Source organism: Papaver somniferum, unplaced genomic scaffold (genome assembly GCF_003573695.1).
Source record: "Papaver somniferum cultivar HN1 unplaced genomic scaffold, ASM357369v1 unplaced-scaffold_25, whole genome shotgun sequence".
Lineage (NCBI taxonomy): Eukaryota > Viridiplantae > Streptophyta > Magnoliopsida > Ranunculales > Papaveraceae > Papaver > Papaver somniferum.
The window spans coordinates 305,636-332,090 of record NW_020635485.1 but is presented as its reverse complement, the minus strand read 5'-3'; the positions used below and the strand labels follow the sequence as shown (position 1 = coordinate 332,090).

The following is a 26,455-nucleotide window of genomic DNA, read 5'->3' as shown; positions in this document are numbered from 1 at the left end:
GCATGGAAGAAAGTAGTATTAGCTCCACCTTCTTTTACCCATTTATTTCTAGATTTACTCATCATCATTTCATTGTATTGCCGAGATACTAACTCATTTTTCCTCTTGTAGTTATTAAATTGTTAAGTAATTCAATATTTTCAGGTTCTGCATCATCTTCTAAAGAAGCAGCCAAAACATCATCTTCAGTAGATTTTAACTTTACTCTGAGATCACCAAAAACTTCCCAATTCCATTTTTTTAGAATAGTCTTTAGTCTTTTAAGCTTACGAATAAATTGGAATTCATGATTTCCATCACATACTTCCTCCCATGAGGCTTTTATCACTTTTAAGAACCCATGATGAGATGTCCATAATGATTGATATCTAAAAGGAGTATTTGTTGGTTTTGGAGTAGAATTAACACCATTCATTAAAGATCCATGATCAGAAGTCCCCCTAACTCCCACTTTATAACACCATCCATCATATTTTTCCATCCATTTAATATTGAAGAAAGCTTTGTCCAGATCACATAATATCCTTCTTCTTCCCACTCTATTATTGCACCAAGAAAACTTGATTCCAGATCGTGGAGCTTGTATCAGATTACAGGATTCTAAACAATCTCTGAAGTCTTGCATTGATATTCTAAGAGGATTTCTTCCTCCCTTCTTTCCATCATTAGATAATACCACATTGAAATCACTTATTACCAGCCAAGGTGCATTCCAATCATTTATCTGAACTAAATCTTCCCATAAGGATCTTCTGTCAATAGTTAAACAAGCTGCATGAACATCAGTAATCAATACATTACCCACTTGTACTGTTATGGCTTGTCTTGTTGATGAAATCACATAAGGAGTAGATAAAGATGCATGCCACATTAACCAAATATTGCCCTTTTCATTTTGACTAGAATTATGTATTAATTTTTAACACATTTCAGGGAGTTTCAATTTTTTTATAATACTACCGGAAGCCTTTACTTCAGGCTCAGAAATCCAAAGCAAAGAGGGACTAAAATTATTAACTAAATTTCTAAGTTTATCCCGAGCCTGAGTTCTCCTCAAACCCCTGATATTCCAGTATAATACTCTCATTGATATTGAGAAGGTTGAGAAGTATTGAGACTTCCCACTCCATTTTTAACTAAATTACTAGCATGTTTTCTTGTAGTGACATTAGGAATACCTTTATTGCTTTCCCCTTTAACTGGTTTGCTGATGGCTTTAGAGAAAATTTGATCATGTTTTTCCACAACTTCAATTAGAGCATTAAATTTGCTTGGAGAAATAATTTTACTTTCATTTGCACTTTCACTTGTTGAATTAAGTCTTCTATTTTTGATTTCTTTACCACCTACTTCCTTCCAACTTAAATTTTCTTCATCACCAGAATTTATATTAGATAGTACCTCTGCTGTTAATGCTTCCACTGATTCTTCAATTGTAATAACTTTTTCAGCTACTTGGTTCAGTGGTGGAATACTTGTTCCTACTTCTATAATTTTCTCTACTGATAAAGCTGGAAAATCTTTAGGAGAGTTTAAGATACCAGTAAAGCTAACATCATTTTGTGCAGATTTCTTCAATGGAGATTCCACAACTTCCTCTTGAGATTTATTTTGATTAGCATTGGGAATAACAGTTTCTCCTTCTTCCACTTCATGAGACTGTGATGTACCTTCATTAGTTGGAGTATTGCATATATCAAAACCATTCACAGATTGTTGTTGAACTTTCTTAGGAGTGTATCTCCACTTTTGTTGATGAATTGTCTGAGAAGCAACATTATGTGTTTTTCCTTTTCTAAAAGTTCTACATTCTGCTATATAGTGTCTAATAGCTTTGCAATGATTGCAGAATTTAGGAATTTTAGAGGCTCTCACCTGTTGCTCAAACTTACCATATTTAGTTTCCACGCAAAACTCATTTAGGATTACTTTTGTTAAATCAACTTCAACCAGAATGCTTGCATAATACCCAATTTATTTCTTCAGTGTAGTTTCATCTATTCTGATTGGTCTGCCAAGAGTACTTCCGATTGCCATTAAAATACATTCCTTCCAATATTCAATACTTAGACCTAGAAAGATGATGTGATCTCAATAATGATGTTGTAGTAAGATGATTCGTTCACTCAGATTTGTTGAGAATTTGTTTTAAGACTTAATAAAGAAAATAAGGAAAAATATATATACACAATTTTGTCACAGGATGAAAAGAGACTGGGACTCAGGATTCCACTGCTTTTCATGTTCATGGGGTTTATAAATTAATCCTAGACATTTATAGCTCAAGACAAAAGAAACAATAACTCTATTCTTTGCCAAAGTAGATTTCGTAACATCAATTGTAAATTACAAGCATAGTGTATCGAAAGCACCTAAGACTAAGCATACACTATCTAACAAGATAACAAATGATTAATAGAAATCATAAATCGTTTAAAATCGTTGCAAAAAGTTAATAAGGAATTAATTAAATTACCCCAAGGATGAAATACAGCTTCCTCCGTTGTCCCAGTGATAGGGTTTAGCTCATCATGTTGAAAACACACTCAAGGAAATTTTCATTGCTCAAAAAGTGTTTACACTGGTGAAAATGAGGAAAAATAATTTAAACCGGATTTTTAACAGTTATTCTGTTACAAACCTAATTGTTACAGAGAACGATATGAAGAAGGTGTCGCTGTCGTTGTAGCATATAAGACCGTCTGCCACTGTCGAATTCACTGTAACATAAACGACTGCTCTACGTGAGTCTTATGTTCTTCGTCTTCTAGGGTTTCTGCAGTAGCAGGAACAACTCTGCAACTCGATCAAACTCCTCTATTTTCTTCCCCTAACTCTCCATCCCCCTTATATGAGTCCCCAACACCCTATATAAACTCACAGGATCAACATAACTCGAGTTTAATTCCTGTATCTTCTCCATTATTGTTTTTATTCTCCGCGGGATAATTTCCTTCTCTGCGAAGATTTTATTCCTTCTTCAAGTGTCTGCCGATGTCGACACACACCCAACATGCTATGTTCTCGTAAAAGATCGACTCTAACTCGTGCCAGGAAGATTTTTACACGCTCCAAACAAGTAAAACTCATCCAACAGAATCCCGAGTATATCTCGTGCTCTGTTTTTTGTTTTTTTTCTTCTTCCGACAGTAATTCTTATACCTTTCCTGTTTTAGTAAAACAGTGTCATTCCAAGTCAAAACCGAGAGAAACTCAGCAAAACTCACATCCAATCTTGCCCTGAAAGTTACGCAGCTACAAACTCCATTTTCCCGCCAAAACCAGGTGAAGAAGAAGGACGCCCCCTATCCAGAATAGGGGTGCCGATAACACTGGGATGTGAATAGTAACGAAGGTACCCCTTATAAATTAAGGTGCCCCTTATCCAAAACTGAGAGTCCGAATAACATGCGTCCTCCGGGTGCCTTTAGCAACTTTTCGAGCCGAATTTCCCAAAAATATTTATTGCCCAAAAATACCTACAAACACACAAAACGCCAAAATTAGTACAAAATCGAGTACCAACAATACGAAACATTGAGGACAAATTAGACACAAAAATGCGTTTATCAAATACCCCCAAACTTATTATTTGCTAGTCCTCGAGCAAAACTAATAAAAAAATAAAACTAAGTTAATCTCGGGAGGTTTTACCAGAGGTGTACCCACAAAACCTTTACTCCAGACCCTAGCTATCTACGCAGAACCTTGGAAGGCACTAAAAAATCTCCTTGGTTGGCATACTTATTGACTACAGGAGGAAGTACCCTGATGCGAAATTCCGATTGATGTACACGAGTTTGTTCTCAAGCATACTAAAATTTATATAAAGTGACAGAGCTCTACTCAGATAGTTTCTGGGCATCATAAACCGGAGTCAACCAATCACATGGATAGATTAAGAAGATGGATGTAGAAAAACGTGGATGATGTTGACTAAGGTGAACCTATCCTAATGGACTGAGATACTGGTCTGGACTAGTATCAACACACTGGCATATACAAGGGAACCAGTGGTCGATAATCCTAACACTAGGTCAACTCAGCTGGCATATACAAGGGTACTAGTGGCCGACTTTATTGTATTTATTCCGGCTGGTCTGGTGGTCTGGTCTCAATCATTTTTTTTTATTTTTTTTATCTCAGTCACTCTATTTCACCCTAGCAATGGTAAAAAGAAAAATAAAAAGAAGTGATCAGGATTTTTTCGATGTTTCTATCACGAGGATATGGCGAAACTACCATGTTTTCTTTTTCTAACACCTGAGCTCTGTGCTTTAATGAATAGACTCTTTAGATGTTTCCATCTAATCAGATTGGTTCCTCAACTCCTACAACCAAAATGCTTCCGTCCACTTAGATTGGTTAGTGTCATCCTTAATAAACATAAATTTCTAGGCTCTGAGTTTATTTATTGCAACTAAAAATAAGTTTCTTCCCCACCCCCGAACTTAAATCTAACATTGTCCTCAATGTTCTAAAGATAAAATTAAAAGCATGAACAAGGAGAAACTGTTACCACTTGAAGCAAAAGAGTTAAGGAAAGATATTACCGTGTTGCAAGAGCATAGGCTACCTCCCAAGAAGTGCTAAGTTTATAGTCTTCAGCCAGACTAAGAAAGGATTAGTCACCTCGTAGAATCATATAGCAGTAGCCGGAATAACCGTGGGTCATCTGGATCAAAAAGTGTTACCCACAAGAAGAGGAAAGTGCAACAGACCAAGAAGATACCGAACATACCCTTCCTTAAGACAACTACATCTAGTTGTGGTTCAGGTTCAGGCTCTATAAAAGGGTCTAAATAAAAAGCTTTCATCGGTTGGATTTCCTCAAAGCTAAGATCCGGTTCAGGCATTAGAGTCTAGAAAAACTCAACTAAGAACTTAGAAGCACATAACAACAACCTGAATAATTGGGGATCCTCTAAGTCAATTAGATTTGACTCACAAAGTTGACCATAATAATGGTCATTCTTAAGAAAATGTGTCGACCCTAATATCCTAAAGTAATTAGGTTTAGTCTCAAAACTTAAATATCGACACATCTGAAAATCATATGTTCCCACAATTAGAAGAAAAGTTTTTGGTGGGAAAATAAAGTCAATCTTGGTATCATAGCCTGGGTTAACCACATCAACCAGAGGATGGGTTTCTAACAATTGAGCTTCTTTCTGGACATCATTAGGTTCGGTAAAATATGTATGACGATAATCTTGTAAGATGGTTGAGGCATAAATGTCAAGTCCTACACGAGGGAACTTTCTAAGAGTTAAAAAACACGGAGAATGATAATCACCCCCAAACTTAGAGTTTTCCGTGTCTCTATAAAGACTAGTCACAACTTCCCTAATTTCTAGGTCATCAGATTCCTGGAAATGGTCAATTGATTCTTCTAAGTTGGGTTCATCCTCACTCATTTCTACGAGTTTATCATCTTCTAAGACTAGTGTTTCTAAATTGCTAGATTCTAAAACAGTATTCTCAGGGTAAACTCTTTCCTCTAAATCATTATCGGCTTTGTAAACAGGAAATACGACATCGTCTAAAACGGGGGTATCTCTAGTCAAATCCTCGTCCTTTTGAATAGGTGAATAATTATTAAAATTATTTGGATTTGAAGTAGAAATAATATTATCATTAAAGATCTCATTGGGAGTAACAGATTCCTCATCAATATGCCTATATATTTCAGATTCTTCATCAATACTATCCTCATCACAGTCCTCATTATAATAACATGAAAAAGGTCGAACCTCATCAAAACAAGTAGTGTTACCAATTCTAACCTTGTCATCTTGATTATGTGAATAAAAACTATCCTTATTTTCGAGGGTGGTATTGGGGAAACTACACTGGAAATTAAGACTATCTTGAGAAATTTTTTCCACAATCCTATTTGTACTCTCAGTAAATTGCTTGAGGGTCTCTTCTAGAGATATCTTAGTTGACCGCTCTACGGACTCTTCTGGGAGAAGAATATTATAAGTCTCTTTCATAAATAACTTCCTTGTTGACTCATTGAAACTCTTGAGAGACTCTTCTAGAGAAATAGAAAGATTGTTTTGCTCGTATGACCTGTGGGTATATGGATAGTAATTGGGCTCACAATGCTATGGACCATAACCTTCAAAATTTTTGCATTCCCAATCACTATTCACATTATGGTCATAAAAAGGATAATGTCCAAGCTGCTCAGTCGGATACTCATTGTATTGGCTATTATAATACCAGTTCGACATCCTAACCGTAAGGGAATTTTAAACAGACACAAAGAAGGATGACTTGACCACAACAAGCCTATTTTATCTAGCGAACAAAAAGCATGATGGCTCCACTTAGATTGTTTCTAGACCAGCTTCTATTCCTTCGAAAGAGAATTCGTTACAATTTAAGCAAACCCCTCTGGAATCAATCCGAGTCAAAGTAAGTTGAATAGAGGCGAGGGAAGCTGCGTGGCGCCAAAAATTCATAGGATCCGGAGATACCTATATATAATAACCACAATCGCACGGTGTCTAACTGGTAGACAGAGGCAAGTACGGGTCGAACCAACAGGGAGCGGTGGAAATACCGATAACTAATATCTCTAATCGAAAAAAATACTTTTTGGATTTTTAGGATTAACAATGAAATAATAAAATTAAACTAAACTAATATAGTAAATCCAAAATAAAAGTCGGTAACCAAGGTTTCATGGTATCCACTACTATCTCTATTTAATATATGAAATGAAACATGATTGCAAATATATGTTTATTGCTCGTTCTATCGACACCACCTATTATATGTATTAGAGTGGCAAATATCACTGGGACACCCTAAGCATGACACATCAAAAGACTAAACCCAAGCAAGCACCATCAAAATATATTAGCGAGAAAGTTATACGAAACTAAATTATTGATTCACAAATTGTATCTGGCTCTTCTAAGTATAACCCATCAAAGGATTCAATCCAAGCATGAACTATCAAATAACGAGACCAAAACTATTTGTAAAACTATCCAATTACGCACAAAGGTTATTATTAAACCGGTGGAGCAACAACTCATTTTTTCAATAAATCAATAAATAATATTCGAAAATTAATCTATTCAAATCATAATGGTCTTTCCCCAAATATTCAAATCAAATAGCCTAAACACCAAGTAGCTTCAACCATAAAAACTCTAGTTACACAACTATTAGCAAGACATGGCTTTCTCAAAAGCCAAAAACAAATCAAATGAAAACTTGCTAATCAAAATTGAAAAATTGGAGAAATAAAACTTCAAACCCTATAGGCTATAGGCTCTGTCGCCTTAGTCTCATTCTCAATCTCTGTTCTTTTCTCCAAGTTGCGGCCTCCAAAACTAGAAATGAAAACCCTATTCTTTGTATTCGGCTGTCTAGCCCCCCCCCCCCCCCCCCTCGTTTCTGTATCACTGGGTATTTGTAGGTGCTGCCAATGCTTCAATTGAGACCGGGCAAATCAATTGGCAAAAGCCCAGCCCAACATTAACATTAGTTTCCAAACTGGACGACACACCACCTTCTCTAACTTCTGTCCGTTTACGAACTTTCCCCTACCGACTGCACACAGCTTAACACGGCACCAATTCCTGCTCCTTGTCACCAATGAATCCATCGCCCCAGCAATTGTCTCCACCATCAGCACCGTCGACCAAACGCAGTTCACTAATATCTGAGTCCCAACTCCGGACACAACCAACTACTTCTATTCTCTCTGCACAGCTCTCCATTGTATCTACAGACCTGGAATTCTTTCTGCCATAGAATCACTCAGAACCTTGAATGCAACATCAATCTCAATCATTCATCACCCCAAAACCATCGGCAAAGGGAGCATTCAAAGCTGCTTTCTCACTTCAAAACTGTTGTCATCTTGCTGATTTTTCTAACTCCACAACAAACCCATCTTGACTGCTCCATTGCTCACGGCCATGGCAGCAACAACAGCTTCTAGCTCAATCGACAACAGCCTACTCATATCACCACCATTTTCTCTTCATCTCAGCCACAGCACCATAGAACCAACGACAAAACCAACCATTCTTCTTTCATGCCTGCAAGACCACCACCAGTTTCAGCCATCGACAACAAAAGCAACCAGTCCCATATATCGCCACCAACACCATTTTATACTCCACCGGTAACAACATCTCAAGCATCAAACTTTTGTTCATCCAAGCTCCAAATATCTACTAGTCTGAGAATGCAAAACCATGAAAAATCCCATTGACTTACAACACCGGCTAAGCCAAATTCCATCCTTCTTGGTACCCAGATTTGCTGCTGCGATCACTACACCGGCTACAGACACTGAACTTCGACTGCCCATCTTCCTTCCTGACACCAACAGTCATCCATATGACCATCAACAACCACCAACTCGAGATCAACTCCATTCATTGTTGCTGCCGGTCATTTCTCAGTTGAGAAATATCATTCAAAATCCAATTTAACTTCAGATGACTACCCCCAAAACTACTCCAAACAGTACACGGACCATAGCCTCAGTCGCTGCGGGAATGCATCTCAGAACTGACCGTTTATCCAGCCACCGCGGTATTACTTCTCTATTCCTGATGGACTGCACTTTATGTTCTAAGAGAACTAGCCTCCAATGATCACACAGCAACGGGTATCTTCTTTCTACACATCATCTCGGCCATCCACTGCACAGACTCCATCGGCCTTGAGCCAACTGCTAAATTGCTCAGCCAATCCATCTCAGAACCGAGCTCCATCTCCGCTCGATCAAACAGCACAAAACGCAACCACTTCTACAACTGTTGCAGTCCCAACCAACACCAGCTGCATTACCATCTCCTTACAGTACCAACGTCCCAAGCATCACCAGCGATTACCAAATTCATGCCATCGAAATATCTGCAGCAGCAGGAGCATCTAGTATCCCTTCTCAATCTTCTTCACTGTTGTGCATTTCCTCATTGAGAATTCCAAGCTTCTACATCTCGTCATCAGTTCAGACCCAAATTCAGGAGATTAGAAAACTCCGGCCACAACACCTTCCTCTTGGCCCACTTGTGTAGGTCACACGTTTGGCAGCCAAACACATTTCTTTCCGGCCGTGATGAAGCTGGTTTATGTGCCGCCGATATATAGAAATACCAGGCCAGCCATAATTTGTCAATTTCGTCACAAGTGCTTATGATTGAGCCGTTTCTCCACCAGTTATCGGTTTTACTCGTACTTTCTACAAAAACAGTGCTTATCAACACCCCCACACTTATATTTTGCTAGTCCTCGAGCAAAACAAAAAACTGACCCGCTACACAGCTGGTCATATCATAAGAGAGGGTTAGACTCGCTACACAGCTGGTCATATAATAAGATAGATAGATAGAGAGAGAGAGACCCGCTATACAACTGGTCACAAAATGATAAGAAAAAGAATAGACCCGCTACACCGCTGGTCATCACATTTTTAATTTTTTTTTTTAGACCCGCTACACAACTGGTTATAACATTTTTTTTTAATGAAAATACCACTCCTCCACGCTTAAACATTACATTGTCCTCAGTGTAATTGAGTCATCCAACGCAGAAATTAAGATGGGAAATTCAAGCAAAAAAAAAAAGATAAAGGAAAGAAAACAAATCTGATGGGTTGACTCCCATGAAGCGAAATCGTATGGGTTGACTCCCATAAAGCATAATCTTCGTATCCCAGTTTGCAGGCAAAGATTCTCAAACATGGTGATAATACACCAAAGTACCTCGCAAAGCATATATATAAAGTCTGAAAAGTTGGGGATCAATCCAACAAATCAGGTCAGCTGCAAATGTGAACCTGCAAACACTATAAACCTCAAAACAAACGTGTAAATCGATTCTCAATAGAAAGCAATCCTCAGTCAAGATAAGCATATCACTCTCATGGGAAAAAAACATATTGGTTTCTATTTCGGAAACACACTCTAAATCAGGTTCTAAATCAGCTGAAATACGTTCGGTCGACACATTATCTTCACTAGAAATCATAGGAATCAATGCATTGACAACGTAAAAAGGAACAAAATCATCCAACTCGGCACAATGGTTTAAACATGCATCTAGTGATTCAAGTTTGTCAAAATTAGTAACTCTTAAATCTGGTTCTAAGTCCGCAGAAATAACTTCCGTTGTTGAGTTACCTTGATTAACTATTGGAGGACGCAATGCATTGATAATATCAATAATTATGGGGTCATCGGAATCAGAAAAGTAAGCCAAACAAACAGATAAAGGCTCAAAATCATCGACACAAGTTATCTGACCAATATCAATATGTTCAACATTCAAATCAGTATTCTGAAAATCACTAGATGGATCAGAAAAACAAGAGCTCAATGGAGCAAAAATATCATGAATAATTGCCTCATCCCTATCTACAACCAAGTGACTTATAGGAAACTCATTATTTGAATGATTAGAAAATATCTCATTATGCACGTCTACTGTCTCTAAGTCATCAGACTCAACAATAATATCTTCTGTATAAATATGTTCTTCTAAATCATCATTATCTGAATAAATGGTGTCTCTAACACAATTCTCGTCCTTTTGAATAGACAAATAATCACTTAAATGATCATGAGTTGGGTAAGATACAATAGATTCAGATATTATATCGGTATCATAATTCCTAAAATCACTTCTAGTGTCAAGCTCATTTTCACCCTCATGGTATTGGGGTTGATACTCATCTGAATAACCACCCATAGCGAAATTACGAGGATTCCAAGTTTCACACCCATGACGATTATAAGCAATAACTTCCTTATACCGTGACCCATACATGTATTCCCCAAGCGTCATAGACGACATCTCGCGCAAAGCATTCATCATTCTCAAAAAGGCTCCTGAAATAAAATTCTGAAGCACAAAACAAGTCAAAAGGAAAAAGAAATCCTAAAAAGTAAAAATACTGTACAAAAAAATGTATAAATAAACACCTAGCTATTTACAAAATCAAAAATACTAATTACAATATTCCACAACCGCTCCCCGGTAGCGGCGCCAAAAATTGATGTGATCTCAATAATGATGTTGTAGTAAGATGATTCGTTCACTCAAATTTGTTGAGCATTTGTTTTAAGACTTAATAAAGAAAATAAGGAAAAATATATATACACAATTTTGTCACATGATGAAAAGAGACCGGGACTCGGGATTCAACTGCTTTTCATGTTTATGGGGTTTATAAATTAATCCTAGACATTTATAGCTCAAGACAAAAGAAACAATAACTCTATTCTTTGCCAAAGTAGATTTCGTAGAACATCAATTGTAAATTACAATCATAGTGTATCTAAAGCACCTAAGACTAAGCATACACTATCTAACAAGATAACAACCGATTAATAGAAATCATAAATCATTTAAAATCGGTGCAAAAAATAAATAAAGAATTAATTAAATTACTCCAAGGATGAAATACAGCTTCCTCCGTTGTCCCAGTGATAGGGTTTATCTCATCATGTTGGAAACACACTCAAAGGAATTTTTCATTGCTCAAAAAGTGTTTACACTGGTGAAAATGAGGAAAAATAATTAAAACCGGATTTGTAACAGTTATTTCTGTTACAAACCTAATTGTTACAGAGAACGATATGAAGAAGGTGTCGCTGTCGCTGTAGCATATAAGACTGTCTGCCACTGTCGCATTCACTGTAACATAAACGACTGCTCTCCGTGGGTCTTATGTTCTTCGTCTTCTAGGGTTTCTGCAACAGCATGAACAACTCTGCAACTCGATCAAACTCCTCTATTTTCTTCCCCTAACTCTCCATCCCCCTTCTATGAGTCCCCAACATCCTATATATACTCACAGGATCAACATAACTCGAGTTTAATTCCTGTATCTTCTCCATTATTGTTTTTATTCTCCACGGGATAATTTCCTTCTCTGCGAAGATTTTATTCCTTCTTCAAGTGTCTGCTGATGTCGACACACACTCAACATGCTATGTTCTCGTACAAGATCGACTCTAACTCGTGGCAGGAAGATTTCTACACGCTCCAAACAAGTAAAACTCATCCAACAGAATCCCGAGTATATCTCGTGCTCTGTTTTTTTTTTCTTCCGACATTAATTCTTATACCTTTCCTGTTTTAGTAAAACAGTGTCATTCCAAGTCAAAACCGAGAGAAACTCGGCAAAACTCACGTCCAATCTTGCCCTGAAAGTTACGCATCTACAAACTCCATTTTCCCGCCAAAACCAGGTGAAGAAGAAGGACACCACCTATCCAGAATAGGGGTTCCGATAGCACTGGGATGTGAACAGTAACGAAGGTACCCCTTATAAATTAAGGTGCCCCTTATCCAAAACTGAGAGTCCGAATAACATGCGTCCTCCTGGTGCCTTTAGCAACTTTTCGAGCCGAATTTCCCAAAAATATTTATTGCCCAAAAATACCTACAAACACACAAAACGCCAAAATTAGTACAAAATCGAGTACCAACAATACGAAACATTGAGGACAAATTAGACACAAAAATGCGTTTATCAAAAGACAATCCATACAAAAGTAGTAGAAGATTTTTGAAGTTCTGGTTTAAAATCTCTTTCCGAAAATCTCAGTCTTAAAGCTTGTGATTCAATCTCCCAGAAACCCTCATATATATATATATATATATATATATTTCATATCTTCGCCATTATCCAACTTAATAATAAAGAGTCCCTTACCAATAGGAATGGATTGGCATTTACCTTTGAGAGTCCATTGTTTTCTCAGATTTGATTCAGCAACTGATAACTTGAGCTTTACAAGATCCAAGCGACCAATTAAGCTAAATCTTCATTCGTTTAAACTTGCATCAATAACCTCATCAGGAATAAAAACAGAAGTGCTAAAAGTAAGTTGAACTGAAGAATCTTCCGATCTGAGATTTCGAGCAACCTCATAATCAGATTTAGGATTCGAATTATTAGACATTTTTCCTCAAATTTCAAATAATAGAATCATCATTACTAAAATAAGAATCTCCTGAAGAAATTGATGTAAGAGTTGAATTCAATTTTCACCTGAGATGATGAATTAGGTCTCGAAAAACGAGAAGAATTTTCTCCGAGTTGATCGCCGGGTTGCAGAGCTTGACTCGGCCCGAGTTAGGCACTCAAATCAGCCACCATAATTGATAATTCATATTACTAAGTTCCCAGCTTAATCAAATCCTCGCGGATGACATAAGTAATTACAACTCTTCGTTTAGAGCTCATCGATCACATCTCATTTGCAATCTCATTTTTTTTTAAGTATTATGGTGTGAGCTCAAGCCATTTGGATTGGAAAACTAGGAGTAAAACAATATGGGGAGCGAAACCTAGTTGTGTTTCGGTTGCGAAACACTTGGTATTTTCTTAAGAAACCATTATTTCTCTTCGTGTAACCTGCCTGTAGTGTGTGTGGATGATAATAGAGTTATTTATACTCGAATTTGCGATAAAAGGACACATATATACGATCATTATGTGCCAAGCTAAATTGAAAGATGGCATTTTAGACATTTTACTTTCATTTATAAAAAAAAATTTACCTGAATTTCAATACAGAACCATCTCATTTCTTTCACTGATTTCTCGTTCTTTCTATGGAAAAGAAAAGAAATTTCATCATAATATTTTTTTTAATATTCGAGGATTGTTTTACATCATTTGGTCATTTGATTCGATTAGGTTGATTTGGATTCGTTTATTTCATAAAAGGTAGGGGATTTTTTTTTCTTTGGAACTGTTCTGATTTAATTTTCGTTAATTTGATTATTTAATTTCATGTCTAATGGAATTTAAGCTTCTCGACACTCTTATGATAATCTACGTAATGGAATTGAGATATTATTAAACGAATTATTCTTCTTGAATATGATTATAGGGTTCATGAAAATTTAGGGGTTTCTTCTAATTTGATTTTTAAACTAAATTACTCCTAAAAATTAGACATGGGTACCTCGAATTTTGAAGATGCGTCAACTCTACCGAGAAGCATGCCTTCACAAATTAAAGATTGTAATCCTTGATTTGAGAACTCAATCATTGTGATCACTCTAATCTATGATATGTGATTTATGTTATTAGTGTTATGACTCTAATCTATATCAAGTCAGGTTTTTTAATTATCTTCTAAGTCGTTTCTAGAATAAGGTGGTTACAAGCTAATCAGGAAGGGAGAGACAAATATTTGAAATCTGATTTTTATTAACGAAATGATTCTGTCTACATTGTTAGCCTTTCTGGATATTTATACATTGTATGAACATGCAGATTACATGTAACTAAGCACGTGACGGCTCGGACCCAATAATATTTTCCCTCCTTGCACTTGCTCGGACCTGGGACAAATCTACGTTGATAACTTCCATCTTTTCAAGTCTTCACTCAACTGACAACATCGAGATTCTTCTTAGCTTTGCATCTGGACTCGGGTCTTCCACGTATATCTCCGTGTCTCTGTTGTGTTTGGAAACTTGTGGATTGATCTTTGGATATCTCATTGAGGTCTTCGAAATCCGACCTTGAGATTTATTTCACATCTCAGCTATATATTACTATTTAGTTGTCAGTTCTAGGGTAGATACTATATTTTGTCATCTACAAATTTATTATAATTGATCGCTACTTCCTCTTGAAACTCAATTTAAAGTAGGGCTGTCAATGGGCACCCATTACCCGGTACCGGTAGATTCGGGACCGGTTCTGGGTCCTAAAGTTAGACACATTAACAACTTAAGACCTTACGGGTAATTACATGATTGGACACTAATCTTAATGGGTCCAAATGGGTAATACCCGTCGGGTATCCGCGAATATTGGGTACCCAGTTATTCATCCTTTTATTCATCTTTTTAGCAAAATTATAAGCATTTTGCTAGTTTTGGCTTAGATTTTTTCTCTCATTTTTCATTTTTTTATTAAATTTAATCTTTATTTAGTACTTTAATAAATATATAATAATAAATTTTATAAAAATAATTTAGATTCAAACTAAAAATAGAAAAAAATTAAGTTTTTAAGATTTTCTTTATACTTCTCTTAATACCAATGAGTACCTGGAACCGATGGGTACCCGAGACTTTAAATGGGCCCGGTTCTGGGTCCACAAATTTAGAACCAGTTCCAGACCCGTTAGGAACCGGACCCGACTTTTATAAGTATGGTCCGGGTTCGGGTCTAGTGGTACCCGTGAGGACCCAGACCCGTTGACAACCCTAATTTAAAGCATTTCAAAGATTTTTGAAAACAATTTTATGCCCAGTTTTTTAGATAACATCTCTCTCAGTTCATGTAACTCTATTTTTTATATAATAATTTATTTTCTCTTCTTTAAAATGAGCTAAGGACCAAGGAATTCCGATAAGTAACGAGGTATGTGTGAATTTTTTAAGTGTAGACTATCAAAGCTGTAATTTTTCTAAAGCAATTGCACTAACATGTTTTACTATAGTGATTTCGACTTGTTCCTGAATTATTGTTTTTCCTCGTAATTTTTATATGAAAGCTTCTCTTGTCTTATTTAAAATTAGCTAAGAATCAATTAATCCCGATGAGTAATTGAGGTCTTTGTGAATTTTCATGCATGGACTGTCACAATTGTAGTTCTTATTTAATGTTTTTACATTCGGACTTACCAGCGAGATTTTGAATTGGTTCAAAATTATTGGTATTCTGTAGAAAGTTAACTCCCATATTTTTCCAGTGTGATTTAGACATTTTCTCGAACTTATTTTTTTTAATGTTTTTTATATGATACCTTATCCTTTCTTATTAAAAACGAGCTAACTCATTTTCATTGTGTAATGAAGGCTAAACAAGTATTTAAACACAAGACTAGGTTGTAACAATAACTCATTTTCCTTTCCGACTAATTTGTTTTTATTATTATTCTTTGTTTGTATCTTAAAACTTCTGATGTATGCAATAACTTATCATTGTTGCAATAAACTTATTAGACAAACATGTGACTCAATACAAACTTTCACCACAGCTAAGAAATTTACACAATTTAGGAAATAAATTACCTAAATGTGTAGTTAAGACACACGTCATATTCTATATCGAGAAATTTTATTTTTTGGGTTAGTCTTTTTTTTTTGTTTCTTTGTTATATAACCGTGCATTTAGTTCACATGACAACAAAAATGTTATTCTCCTTGTAGTGGTAAATCTAGACAATATCGCATATAGCTGGTTGTGGCTAAAATGATCCTATGGCCTCGGTGATATTTTTCCCCGCCATATGTGGATGCATTAAATACACTAGCTCATGTGAAAATTAACCCGCATAAACTAAACTAAAAACCACATTACAATACATGATGAATTTAGGATTATGTTTGGATTTTCTTTCCAAAGAAAAATAAAGTTGTAGATTTGAAACTCATTTAAATTAAACATATGGTGAGACAAAAAAAAACATGAAAAAATAATCACAGTTATGGATATCTTCGGTTGGGTCCATTTGGATTCAAATTGCTCATATGCATCACTTTCCCATGACTTGTGGCCCAAAATTTACACCAATCGTATGACCTGTTTCATCAAGGACAACCTAGTTACACTTATTTAAAATGATATCACATCATCCAAAAACAATTGAGAAAACGACTAGGAGTTAACACTTCTTCCTTGTGAGATTTTCCTCCACCATGGAAACAACTCAGATCCAAGTAATTCTTAGTTTTGAGTTTTAACTTCAATTCATTATGCAAGTTTTCTAGATGCCATGACAACAACATAAATCCCGCAGCCTCATCACGTCATTAGCTGGGGTAGTCTAGATACATATATAGATCAACATAGAGAGTCCAAAAGAAATCACACATCGGTCTTATGGTACGAATTCCAATAAATCCTGCAATTCAGTACTTAGCTTTCTCTTACCAAACGTATCCTAATGTTTCTCGGCTACTGCATTTTCCGGCAGACCGTTTTTCTGTTGGCTATTAGTTGCGTACTGAGGAAAACTAACATTCTTGAGATTAATGTGGATATTATCTATCAGTTACAAAAAGTATAATCAACTCGAAAATGCTATGTAATTGAGCCTTATCGTCTCACAATTTATTGAGGCCAAGGAAGGTAATGCAAAAGTATATTCTTGGAACAGTACGACTAGACCGCTTGAAGACAGAATCCGTTGCTTTTTTAGAACCTTCCTGATTCCGTAGTTGAGAAAGTTCTCTCGCTTCTAATCTCTCTCATGGTGTTATGTATCGTAGACATCGTGTTTTATAAAACTAAAACTACTGGTTGGGTATGTTTAATCGTATTGGTTTTAGGTTTCTTCATGTAACTAGAGGAAACACCTCACTTAGGATTCTGATTCACCATAAGATTAGGAAAATAAATTAGGTTCCATTACTCAACTTTACCCTGGAAACAAACTGTTCGACAAAGAATTTGATATTGCCCAGCTTTGGTTTTAGCAGAGAAAACACACTGTTTTGAATTGACGTAATGTTATTCTATTCCTATTGCTAAATTGTTGATTTAATTTGACAAGAAATTGATATCACCTATTGTAGTTTTGACGTATTGAGATTGATATAAATATCGCTCAATGTTGGTTTGTCTTTGGAATCACATTCACATAAGGAAATAATTAAATTTGGAAAATTCAAGCAAATTTAGGAATCGACTTTACCTACTGGGTTCAATTATGATGTCAGCAACATAAAATTATATTAAGAAACATGAATGGATCGAGGGATAATCTAAACCATCCAAAGACACCATGATAATCTCAAGCTAATATCATATGTCCCTTGACTTATCATAAGCCACCAGCTAATATGATTCGTCCCTTTCCTCAACCATCCAATCGTATCTGTTCTTTGGCTTATCATAAGACAAGGGAAACGTGTAGGGGATTTTTTTTCTTCTTTGGAACTGTTTTGATTTAATTTTCATTAATTTGATTATTTAATTTCATGTCTAATGAAATTTAAGCTTCTCGATACTCTTATGATAATCTACGTAATGGAATTGACATATTATTAAACGAATTCATGATTGTTCTTCTTGAATATAAATATAGGGTTCATGAAATTTAGGGGTTTCTTCTAATTTGATTTTTAAACTACATTACTTCTAAAAATTAGACATGGGTACCTTGAATTTTGAAGATGCGTTAACTCTACCGAGAAGCATACCTTCACAAATTAATGATCATAATCCTTGATTTGAGAACTCAATCATTGTTATCACTATAATCTATGATCTGTGATTTATGTTATCAGTGCTATCACTCTAATCTATATCAAGTTAGGTTTTCTGACTATCTTCTAAGTCGTTTCTAGAATAAGGCGGTTACAAGCTAATCAGAGAAGGAGAGACAAATATTTAAAGTCTGATTTCTATTAATGAAATGATCCTGTCTACATTGTTAGCCTTTCTGGCTATTTATACATTGTATGAACATGCGGACTACATGTAAAATAACTAAGCACGTGACGGCTGGGACTCAATAATATTTTCCCGCCTTGCACTCGCTCGTACCTGAGACAAATCTACGTTGATAACTTCCAGCTTTTCAGGTCTTCATTCAACCGACAACATCGAGATTCTTCTTAGCTTTGCATCTGGACTCAGGTCTTCCGCGTATATCTTCGTGTCTCTGTTGTGTTTGGAAACTTGTGGATTGATCTTTGGATATCTCATTGAGGTCTTCAAAATCTGACCTTGAGACTTATTTCACATCTCAGCTATATTACTATTTAGTTGTCAGTTCCAGGGTAGATACTATATTTTGTCATCTACAAATTTATTAGAATTGATCGTTAGTTCCTCTTGAAACTCAATTTAAAGTAGGGCTGTCAATGGGCACTCATTACCCGGTACCGGTAGATTCAGGACCGGTTCTGGGTCCTAAAGTTGGACCCATTAACAACTTAAGACCCGACGTGTAATTACACGATTGGACACTAATCTTAATGGGTCCAAAAGGGTAATACCCGTCAGGTATCCACGGGTATTGGGTACCTGGTTATTCATCATTTTATTCATCTTTTTAGCAAAATTATAAGAATTTTGCTATTTTTGGCTTAGATTTTTTTTTCTTCTCATTTTTCATTTTTTTCTTACATTTAAGCTTTGTTTAGTACATTAATAAAGATATAATAATAAACTTTATAAAAATAATTTAGATTCAAGCTAAAAAGAGAAAGAAATTAAATTTTTAATATTTTCTTTATACTTCTCTTAATACCCAATGAGTACCTGGAACCGATGGGTACATGGGACTTTAAATGGGTCAGGTTCTAGATCTACAAATTTAGGAACCGGTTCCGGACCCGTTAGGAACCGGACCCAACTTTTATAAGTAGGGTCCGGGTCTAGTGGTTCCCGGGAGGACCCAAACCCATTGACAACCCTAATTTGTCTAGTGGTTTCCGGGCGGACCCAGACCCATTGACAACCGTAATTGAAAGCATTTCAAAGATTTCTGAAAAAAAATTTATGCCCTCTTTTTGAGATAACATCTCTCAGTTCATGTGACTCTTATTTTTGTTCATATATTTTTTATATAATAAGTTATTTTCTCTTCTTTAAAATGAGCTAAGGACCAAGAAATTTGATAAGTAACGAGGTATGTGTGAATTTTTAAGTGTAGACTATCAAAGTTGTAATTTTACTAAATCAATTGCACTAACAGGTTTTACTAGAGCGATTTCAACTTGTTCCTGAATTATTGTTTTCCTCATAATTTTTATATGAAAGCTTCTCCTGTCTTATTTAAAATTAGCTAAGATTCAAAGAATTCCGATGAGTCATTGAGGTCTGTGTGAATTTTCATGCGTAGATTGTCACAATTGTAGTTTTTATGAACGTTTTTACATTCAGATTTACCAGCGAGATTTTGAATTGGTTCAAAATTATTGGTATTCTGTAGAAAGTTAACTCTCAAATTTTTCCAGTATGATTTAGACATTTTCTCGAACTTATTATTTTTTTAATGGTTTTTATATGATACCTTATCCTTTCTTGTTTAAAATGAGTTAAGAATCACTCATTTTCATTGTGTAATCAAGGCTAAACAAATATTTAAACACAAGACTAGGTTGTAGTCAATAAATCATTTTCCTTTTCGACTGATTTGTGTTGTATAATTTGTTTTTATTATTATCCTTTGTTTGTAACTTAAAACTTCCGATGTATGCAATAACTTATCATTATTGCAATAAACTTATTAGACAAATATGTGACTCAATACAAACTTTCACCTCGGCTAAGAAATTTACACAGTTTAGGAAATAAATTACCTAACTATGTAGTTAAGACACACGTCATATTCTATATCCAGAAAGTTTATTTTTAGGGTTAGTCTTTTTTTTATTTGTTATATAACTGTGCATTTAGTTCACATGACAACAAAATTTTTATTCTCCTTGTAGTGGTAAATCTAGACAATATCGTATACAGTTGGCTATGGCTAAAATGATCCTCTTAGTCAAGGGCCTCGGTGATATTTTTCCCCGCCATATGCAGATGCACTAAATACATTAGCTCATGTGAAAATTAATCCGCATAAACTAAACTAAAATGTACATTACAATCCATGATGAATTTAGGATTATGTTTGGATTTTCTTTTCAAAGAAAAATGAAGTTAAAGATTTGGCACTCATTTAAATTAAACATATGATGAGACAAAAAAAAATGAAAAAATAATCACAGTTATGGATATCTTCGGATGGGTCAATTTGGATAAAAATTGCTCGTAGGCATCATTTTCCCATGACTTGTGGTCCAAAACTTACACCAATCATATGACCTGCTTCATCAAGGACAACCTAATTACACTTATTTAAAATGATATCACACCTTTCCAAAAATAATTGAGAAAACGACTAGGAGTTAACCCTTGTTCCTTGTGAGATTTTCCTCCACCATATAAACAACTCAGATCCAAGTAATTCTTAGTTTTAAGTTTTAACTTCAATTTATTGTGCAAGTTTTCTAGATGCCATGACAACAACATAAGTCTCGCATCCTCATTACGTTACATCATTAGCTGGGGAAGGCTAGATACATATATAGACCAACTTAGGAAGTCCAGAGGAAATCGCCCAGCGGTCTTACAGTGCGAATTCCAATAAATCCTGCAATTCAGTACTTATCTTTCTCTTACCAAACGTATCCTAATGTTTCTCAGCTGCTGCATTTTCAGGCACACCGTTTTTGTGTTAGCTATCAGTTGCATACTGGGAAAAACTAACATTCTTGATATTAATGTGGATATTATCTATCAGTTACAAAAGTATAATCAACTCGAAAATGCTACGTACCGAGCCTTATCGTCTCGTAATTTATTGAGACCAAGGAAGAAAATGCAAAAGTATATTTTGGAACAGTACGGCTAGACCGCTTGAAGACAAAATCAGTTTCTTTTTCAAAACCTTCTTGATTCCGTAGTTGAGAAAGTTTTCTCGCTTCCAGTCTCTCTCATGGTGTTGTGCATCGTAGACATCGTGTTTTATAAAACTAAAACTACTGGTTGGGTATGTTTAATCGGTATTGGTTTTAGGTTTATTCATGTAACTAAAGGAAATACCTCACTTAGGATTCTGATTCACCATAAGATTAGGAAAATCGATTAGGTTCCATTACCCAACTTTATCCTAGAAACAAATTGTTCGACAAAGAATTTGATATTGCCCAGCTTTGGTTTTAGGGAAGAAAACAAATTGTTTTGACTTGACGTAATGCTATTTTATTCCTATTGCTAAACTGTGATTTGATTTGACACAAAAATTGATATTACATGTTGTAGTTTTGACGTATTGAGATTGATATAAATATCGCTCAATGTTGGTTTGTCTTTGGAATCACATCCTCATAAGGAAAGAATTAAATTTTAAAATTTTGAGCAAATTTAGGAATCGGCTTTACCTACTGGGTCAACTATGATGTCAACAACATAAAATTATATTAAGAAACAGGAATGGGCCAAGGGATAATCAAAACCGTCCAAAGGCACCATGCTAATATCAAGATAATATCATCCGTCCTTTGACTTATCATAAGCCACTAGCTAATCTGATCTGTCCCTTGAATCAACCATCCAATCATATTCGTTCTTTGGCTTATCATAAGACAAAAGAAATGTTTTTTTTTTATATTATTGATATTGATATGCAATCTGAAATTTCAGAAAAAAATTATGTTGTTCTCTAATACCTACATCTCTTTTTATATGAGATATTTGACTTTGTTCTTTATGCTAATGATTTCCTTTATGAAAGGAGATATTTTCTAGTTTCTAAGATTTTAAAGTTTGTTGCGTTTTGATTTGAAATGAAACTCATGGTAATTTATGAGTATACGTGGTTTAAAACGAGCTTTTCGTGCAAACTCTTTGATTTGAATGAACATAGTGATTCAGAGTTTATGTTTAGCTCTGTGATTTAATAATCATTTGTATTTGTGATCTTTGCGCGGGAAAGCTAAGGTAGGTTGCTATCATTTTTTATGGTTTATTAATCGATATTTGTTGATGGTTTGTTGGATACTCGTATTTAACGATGTTTGCGAACTATTTATCAGTTGTGTTTCGAATCTTCTTGGTTAAAAACCCTATTGATGAATATTTCGGGCCTATAAGGGGCAATCCAAATTAGTGGTGACTCGCGAAAGATCGTCTGAGATGATATGGTGGTATTTTGATAAACCTCGACAGTTGGTTGGAGCCTCACAATAGATCAATTCGATATCTTATCGTTATCTTAATCTGGGTTGTTTTTATATTTAAGTTATTATACCATTATCCCTCTACTGGGTTGCGGCTTGCCCTTTCTTTTGTTTTGTTTTCCATAGAATTGAGGGCGGCTTGAGGCGAAAATCTAATTAAGCTTGGTGTAATAGCTTTGGGGGTCAAAGTGAGTACATTCATTTTGTATTCATGTATATATCGACTTGTTTATCTGGGTTGGTCTGCGAAAATCGACATTGTACTTTCCTACTGATTTGATTTATAAAAAGTGTTACTCTCTTTTCTTGATGTTGTAGTTTGTGAAAAAGGTATTTTAATTAGATAAGTGTGGCCCATGTTTAAATAGTTTCAGGTCAGATATCTTATAAGATTTATCGTATGGCTGATATCTTATATTACACACTTTTTGGTTAACTATTCTTTTGATAATATGAACAAAGATCATGTATTATTTGATAAATTATAATCTTACTCTTGTTTACAAACATTTTTCAGCGGGCGCAGCTAAAATGGAAGTTCGGAGAATCTGGAACTTGTCAGTTGACTGAACTCCACGGTCAATAAGAAACGAAAACTTTTCTGGTCCATCACATCATTGCTTAGAGCTCATTGCCCACAACCTATCATCATTGCCCGTCGCTCAAATTACATCGATACAGTCCACTCTTAGACTTACCGAAATTTAATTCACGACCAAAAGATCATTATTCACAAGAATTCCATTATTAATATTCCAAGGACTACCCTCTAACTGCACCCAAATCACTCCTTAATTCGAACTTTTCCATGTAAAAGACAAGGACTAATATATGCAACAATGAAGGCACCAGAGGGACGCCACGCCAACCTTTTCTCAATTATTCATACAAATTTTGAGTCCGTAAAGTCTGCTGTTCACCAGCTTTAATGATCATGCAATACTTATAATCACCAATCACATCCCCTTCTTCCTCATGGATATCAACAAAGAGAGAGAGTCATCATCTAGAAGGGATGATATTCTAGTAAAAATCTTTCGTAGTCCGGGTTGATATCAGAAGAAGGAGAAAAAGAAACAGACATGGCTTGAAAGTTGAAGAACACCGTCAATAATCTAAATATTATGACAAGGAAGAAAACAAAAAAAAAATCTTGACTCGATAACAAAAGAAAGATAAAACACTTATCAGAAAATCAAAGAAATGAAGAAAGGATTGTGAAAAAAGAGTCGTCAGACAGACGAAGAAATACCAATCAAATTTACTTCCTAATGGAAGAATGATCCCTCCCAAATTTTCATGGTGCCCAAAAAAAATAAAAAAAAAAGAAGATAATTTGAGTCAATAACCACCCCAACCAAAGCCCATAGCAGGCCCATTGTCACATGCCCATTATTTTCAGAAGGTTGTAGAAGCGGAGGAGCCGGTAGTCGGTAGACAATCTTTTTAAACATATGATCATTTCAAACCCAGAAATGGAAAAGAAGTCTCTAGATTTCCCTAGATGTTCTCGAACCATCAGGAATGGTGTAGCAATAAATTGTGAAGGAACAAATCTCTTAACAAATCCCTATAAATATGTGATGCAATAAGCTTCGTAAAACCATCTAATCAAATCATCAATCAATACTGCAAGCAAGCCAATCAATTTTCATTTAATCAGTAATTTTGATTCCTAATTTTCTAATTCAACCCGATCTTCTGAATTAAAAATGTCGATCATTCCAAACTTCTTTGGCAACAGAAGAACCAACGTTTTCGACCCATTTTCTCTAGACGTATGGGATCCATTCCAGGACTTCCCATTCTCATCCCCAACCTCATCCTCCGCGCTCTCTATGCCCCGTTCTGAATTATCCAAAGAAACGTCACAATTAGCCAACACTAGAATTGATTGGAAAGAAACCCCAGAAGCACATATCTTTAGAGCCGATCTGCCCGGCGTTAAGAAGGAGGAAGTGAAAGTTGAAGTTGAAGAAGGGAGAGTTTTACAGATAAGTGGAGAGAGAAGCAGAGAAACTGAAGAGAAGAATGATAAATGGCATAGAGTTGAACGTAGCAGTGGCAAATTCCTTAGGAGATTCAGGTTGCCTGAGAACACGAAAGTGGATGAAGTTAAAGCTGCTATGGAGAATGGAGTCCTTACTGTGACTGTTCCCAAAGTTGAAGAGAAGAAGCCTGAAGTGAAATCTATTCAGATTTCTGGTTAGAGTTTCAGAACTGACAGCAAAATGTGATCCTGCCCTTTGGTATTGGTTTCATTATGGAGTGATTTTAATATGTTATTAGCGTCAGTGTTGCCCGGAGTGGTTGTGTCTATGATCTTGTGTTATTAGTGTCAGTGTTGTTGTTCAAAATAATTTGGCAGTGGTGTTGTTACTGTTTTTGTTGCCTTTGGCTACAAAATCGGTTGTTGGTGTCTTTGGTCTTGTAATCTTTGTTCTTCTTAATTGCAATCAATCAAATTACTAATTTTCTCTATATTGTTAGTTCCCTGATCTGCAGACTCCATATAGATGACTCTTGTACAACACACTAAGCCATAATTCTCTTTGCTACAAAATCAGACTTCAAAATTCAGCTGCAGAAGACTAGCTTGCAACCGAAGTGGTGAAGAAACTGAAAGGAGACACATCAATATCCATTTTATTAGTCTGAGTTGATTCTTGTTACTGGAGGAAAAACAGACCGACTGCCAGAGAGTATGCACACGAAGTTTTTCAACTCCAGTCTGGCTCATACCATCTGCTGAGGCATATATTTCACTGAAGAACAAACACCCCTTAGTGGGCAGTCATTAAGAGAAAATGTTCTAAACATGACAGCAAGATGTCAACATTATTTCGTCACTACCTTTACAAGTTCAATGGAGATGAAAATCGACATTTTCTTGATCATTGTATGCCATACAAGGAGGGTACTCTTCGCTGAAAGTTGTGTTCTCAGGGAAATCCTCTGCTTCATCTGGAGAAGACTTTGCATCCAGATTAAGGCATTTACAATCATGAATACTTCAAATAATCCACCAAGTTATACTGTTCTTACCATTTAAACTATGCTGTATTATGTTTTACCTTAATACGAACTTTATTAGCCGAACGTCTCACTTGTAAGTTAGCTCGAAATTTACAAAATAGAAGTTCAGCCAACAAGAGCCTAAGGTGGTGTTTGGCCCCTTGGAAATTCCTATCCTAGGTTGGGTTATCAAGAAAATATAATAAAAATATGTTTGTCTCACTGCAATCCTAATATTGAACAGGAACTACTAAATCTTCCTTGATTTTAGGAACCCAAAAGAGTAAGGTTATGATATTCTCCAAAATAGCTAGGATACCAATATCCTTACCTAGGTTAGACGGTTATATAAGTAGTTATTTTAATTTTTCATTTTTTTTTTATTAATTTTTATGTTTTCATATTTTCCTCCATATAAATTTTTCATTAATATAGGATTATTTTGTAAAAATATGGGGTTAGACTATGGTGAGACAAACATAATATATAATAAACATGTGATGGATACAATAGAAGGACAAACAACATCTTTACTAATACATCTTATGATAACTCTAGTCGAGTTAGACAAAATTCTTCCCTAGCTAAGTTTTACGTTGTCAAAGTTCCCAAACATAGCCTAAATGTTCATCTTTGTGTCATGTAGCGGGTTCGTCTAGTAAATGATAACTGAACTGTTCATTTCAAGTAGGTTCACCTGCCAATTGTACACAAAATTTAAAAAGACCAACATTAACAATTT

The 26,455-nt window shown here is 35.5% G+C and overlaps 1 protein-coding gene across 1 annotated transcript; it reads left to right on the top strand.

Moving 5' to 3' along the window:
* Positions 1-24,209: 24,209 nt before the first annotated feature.
* On the top strand, positions 24,210-25,179 carry LOC113341183 (17.8 kDa class I heat shock protein-like). The gene has a single exon (XM_026586164.1). It carries the CDS (start codon positions 24,411-24,413, stop codon positions 24,906-24,908), a length of 498 nt encoding a protein of 165 aa, XP_026441949.1. The 5' UTR covers positions 24,210-24,410; the 3' UTR covers positions 24,909-25,179.
* Positions 25,180-26,455: the final 1,276 nt, after the last annotated feature.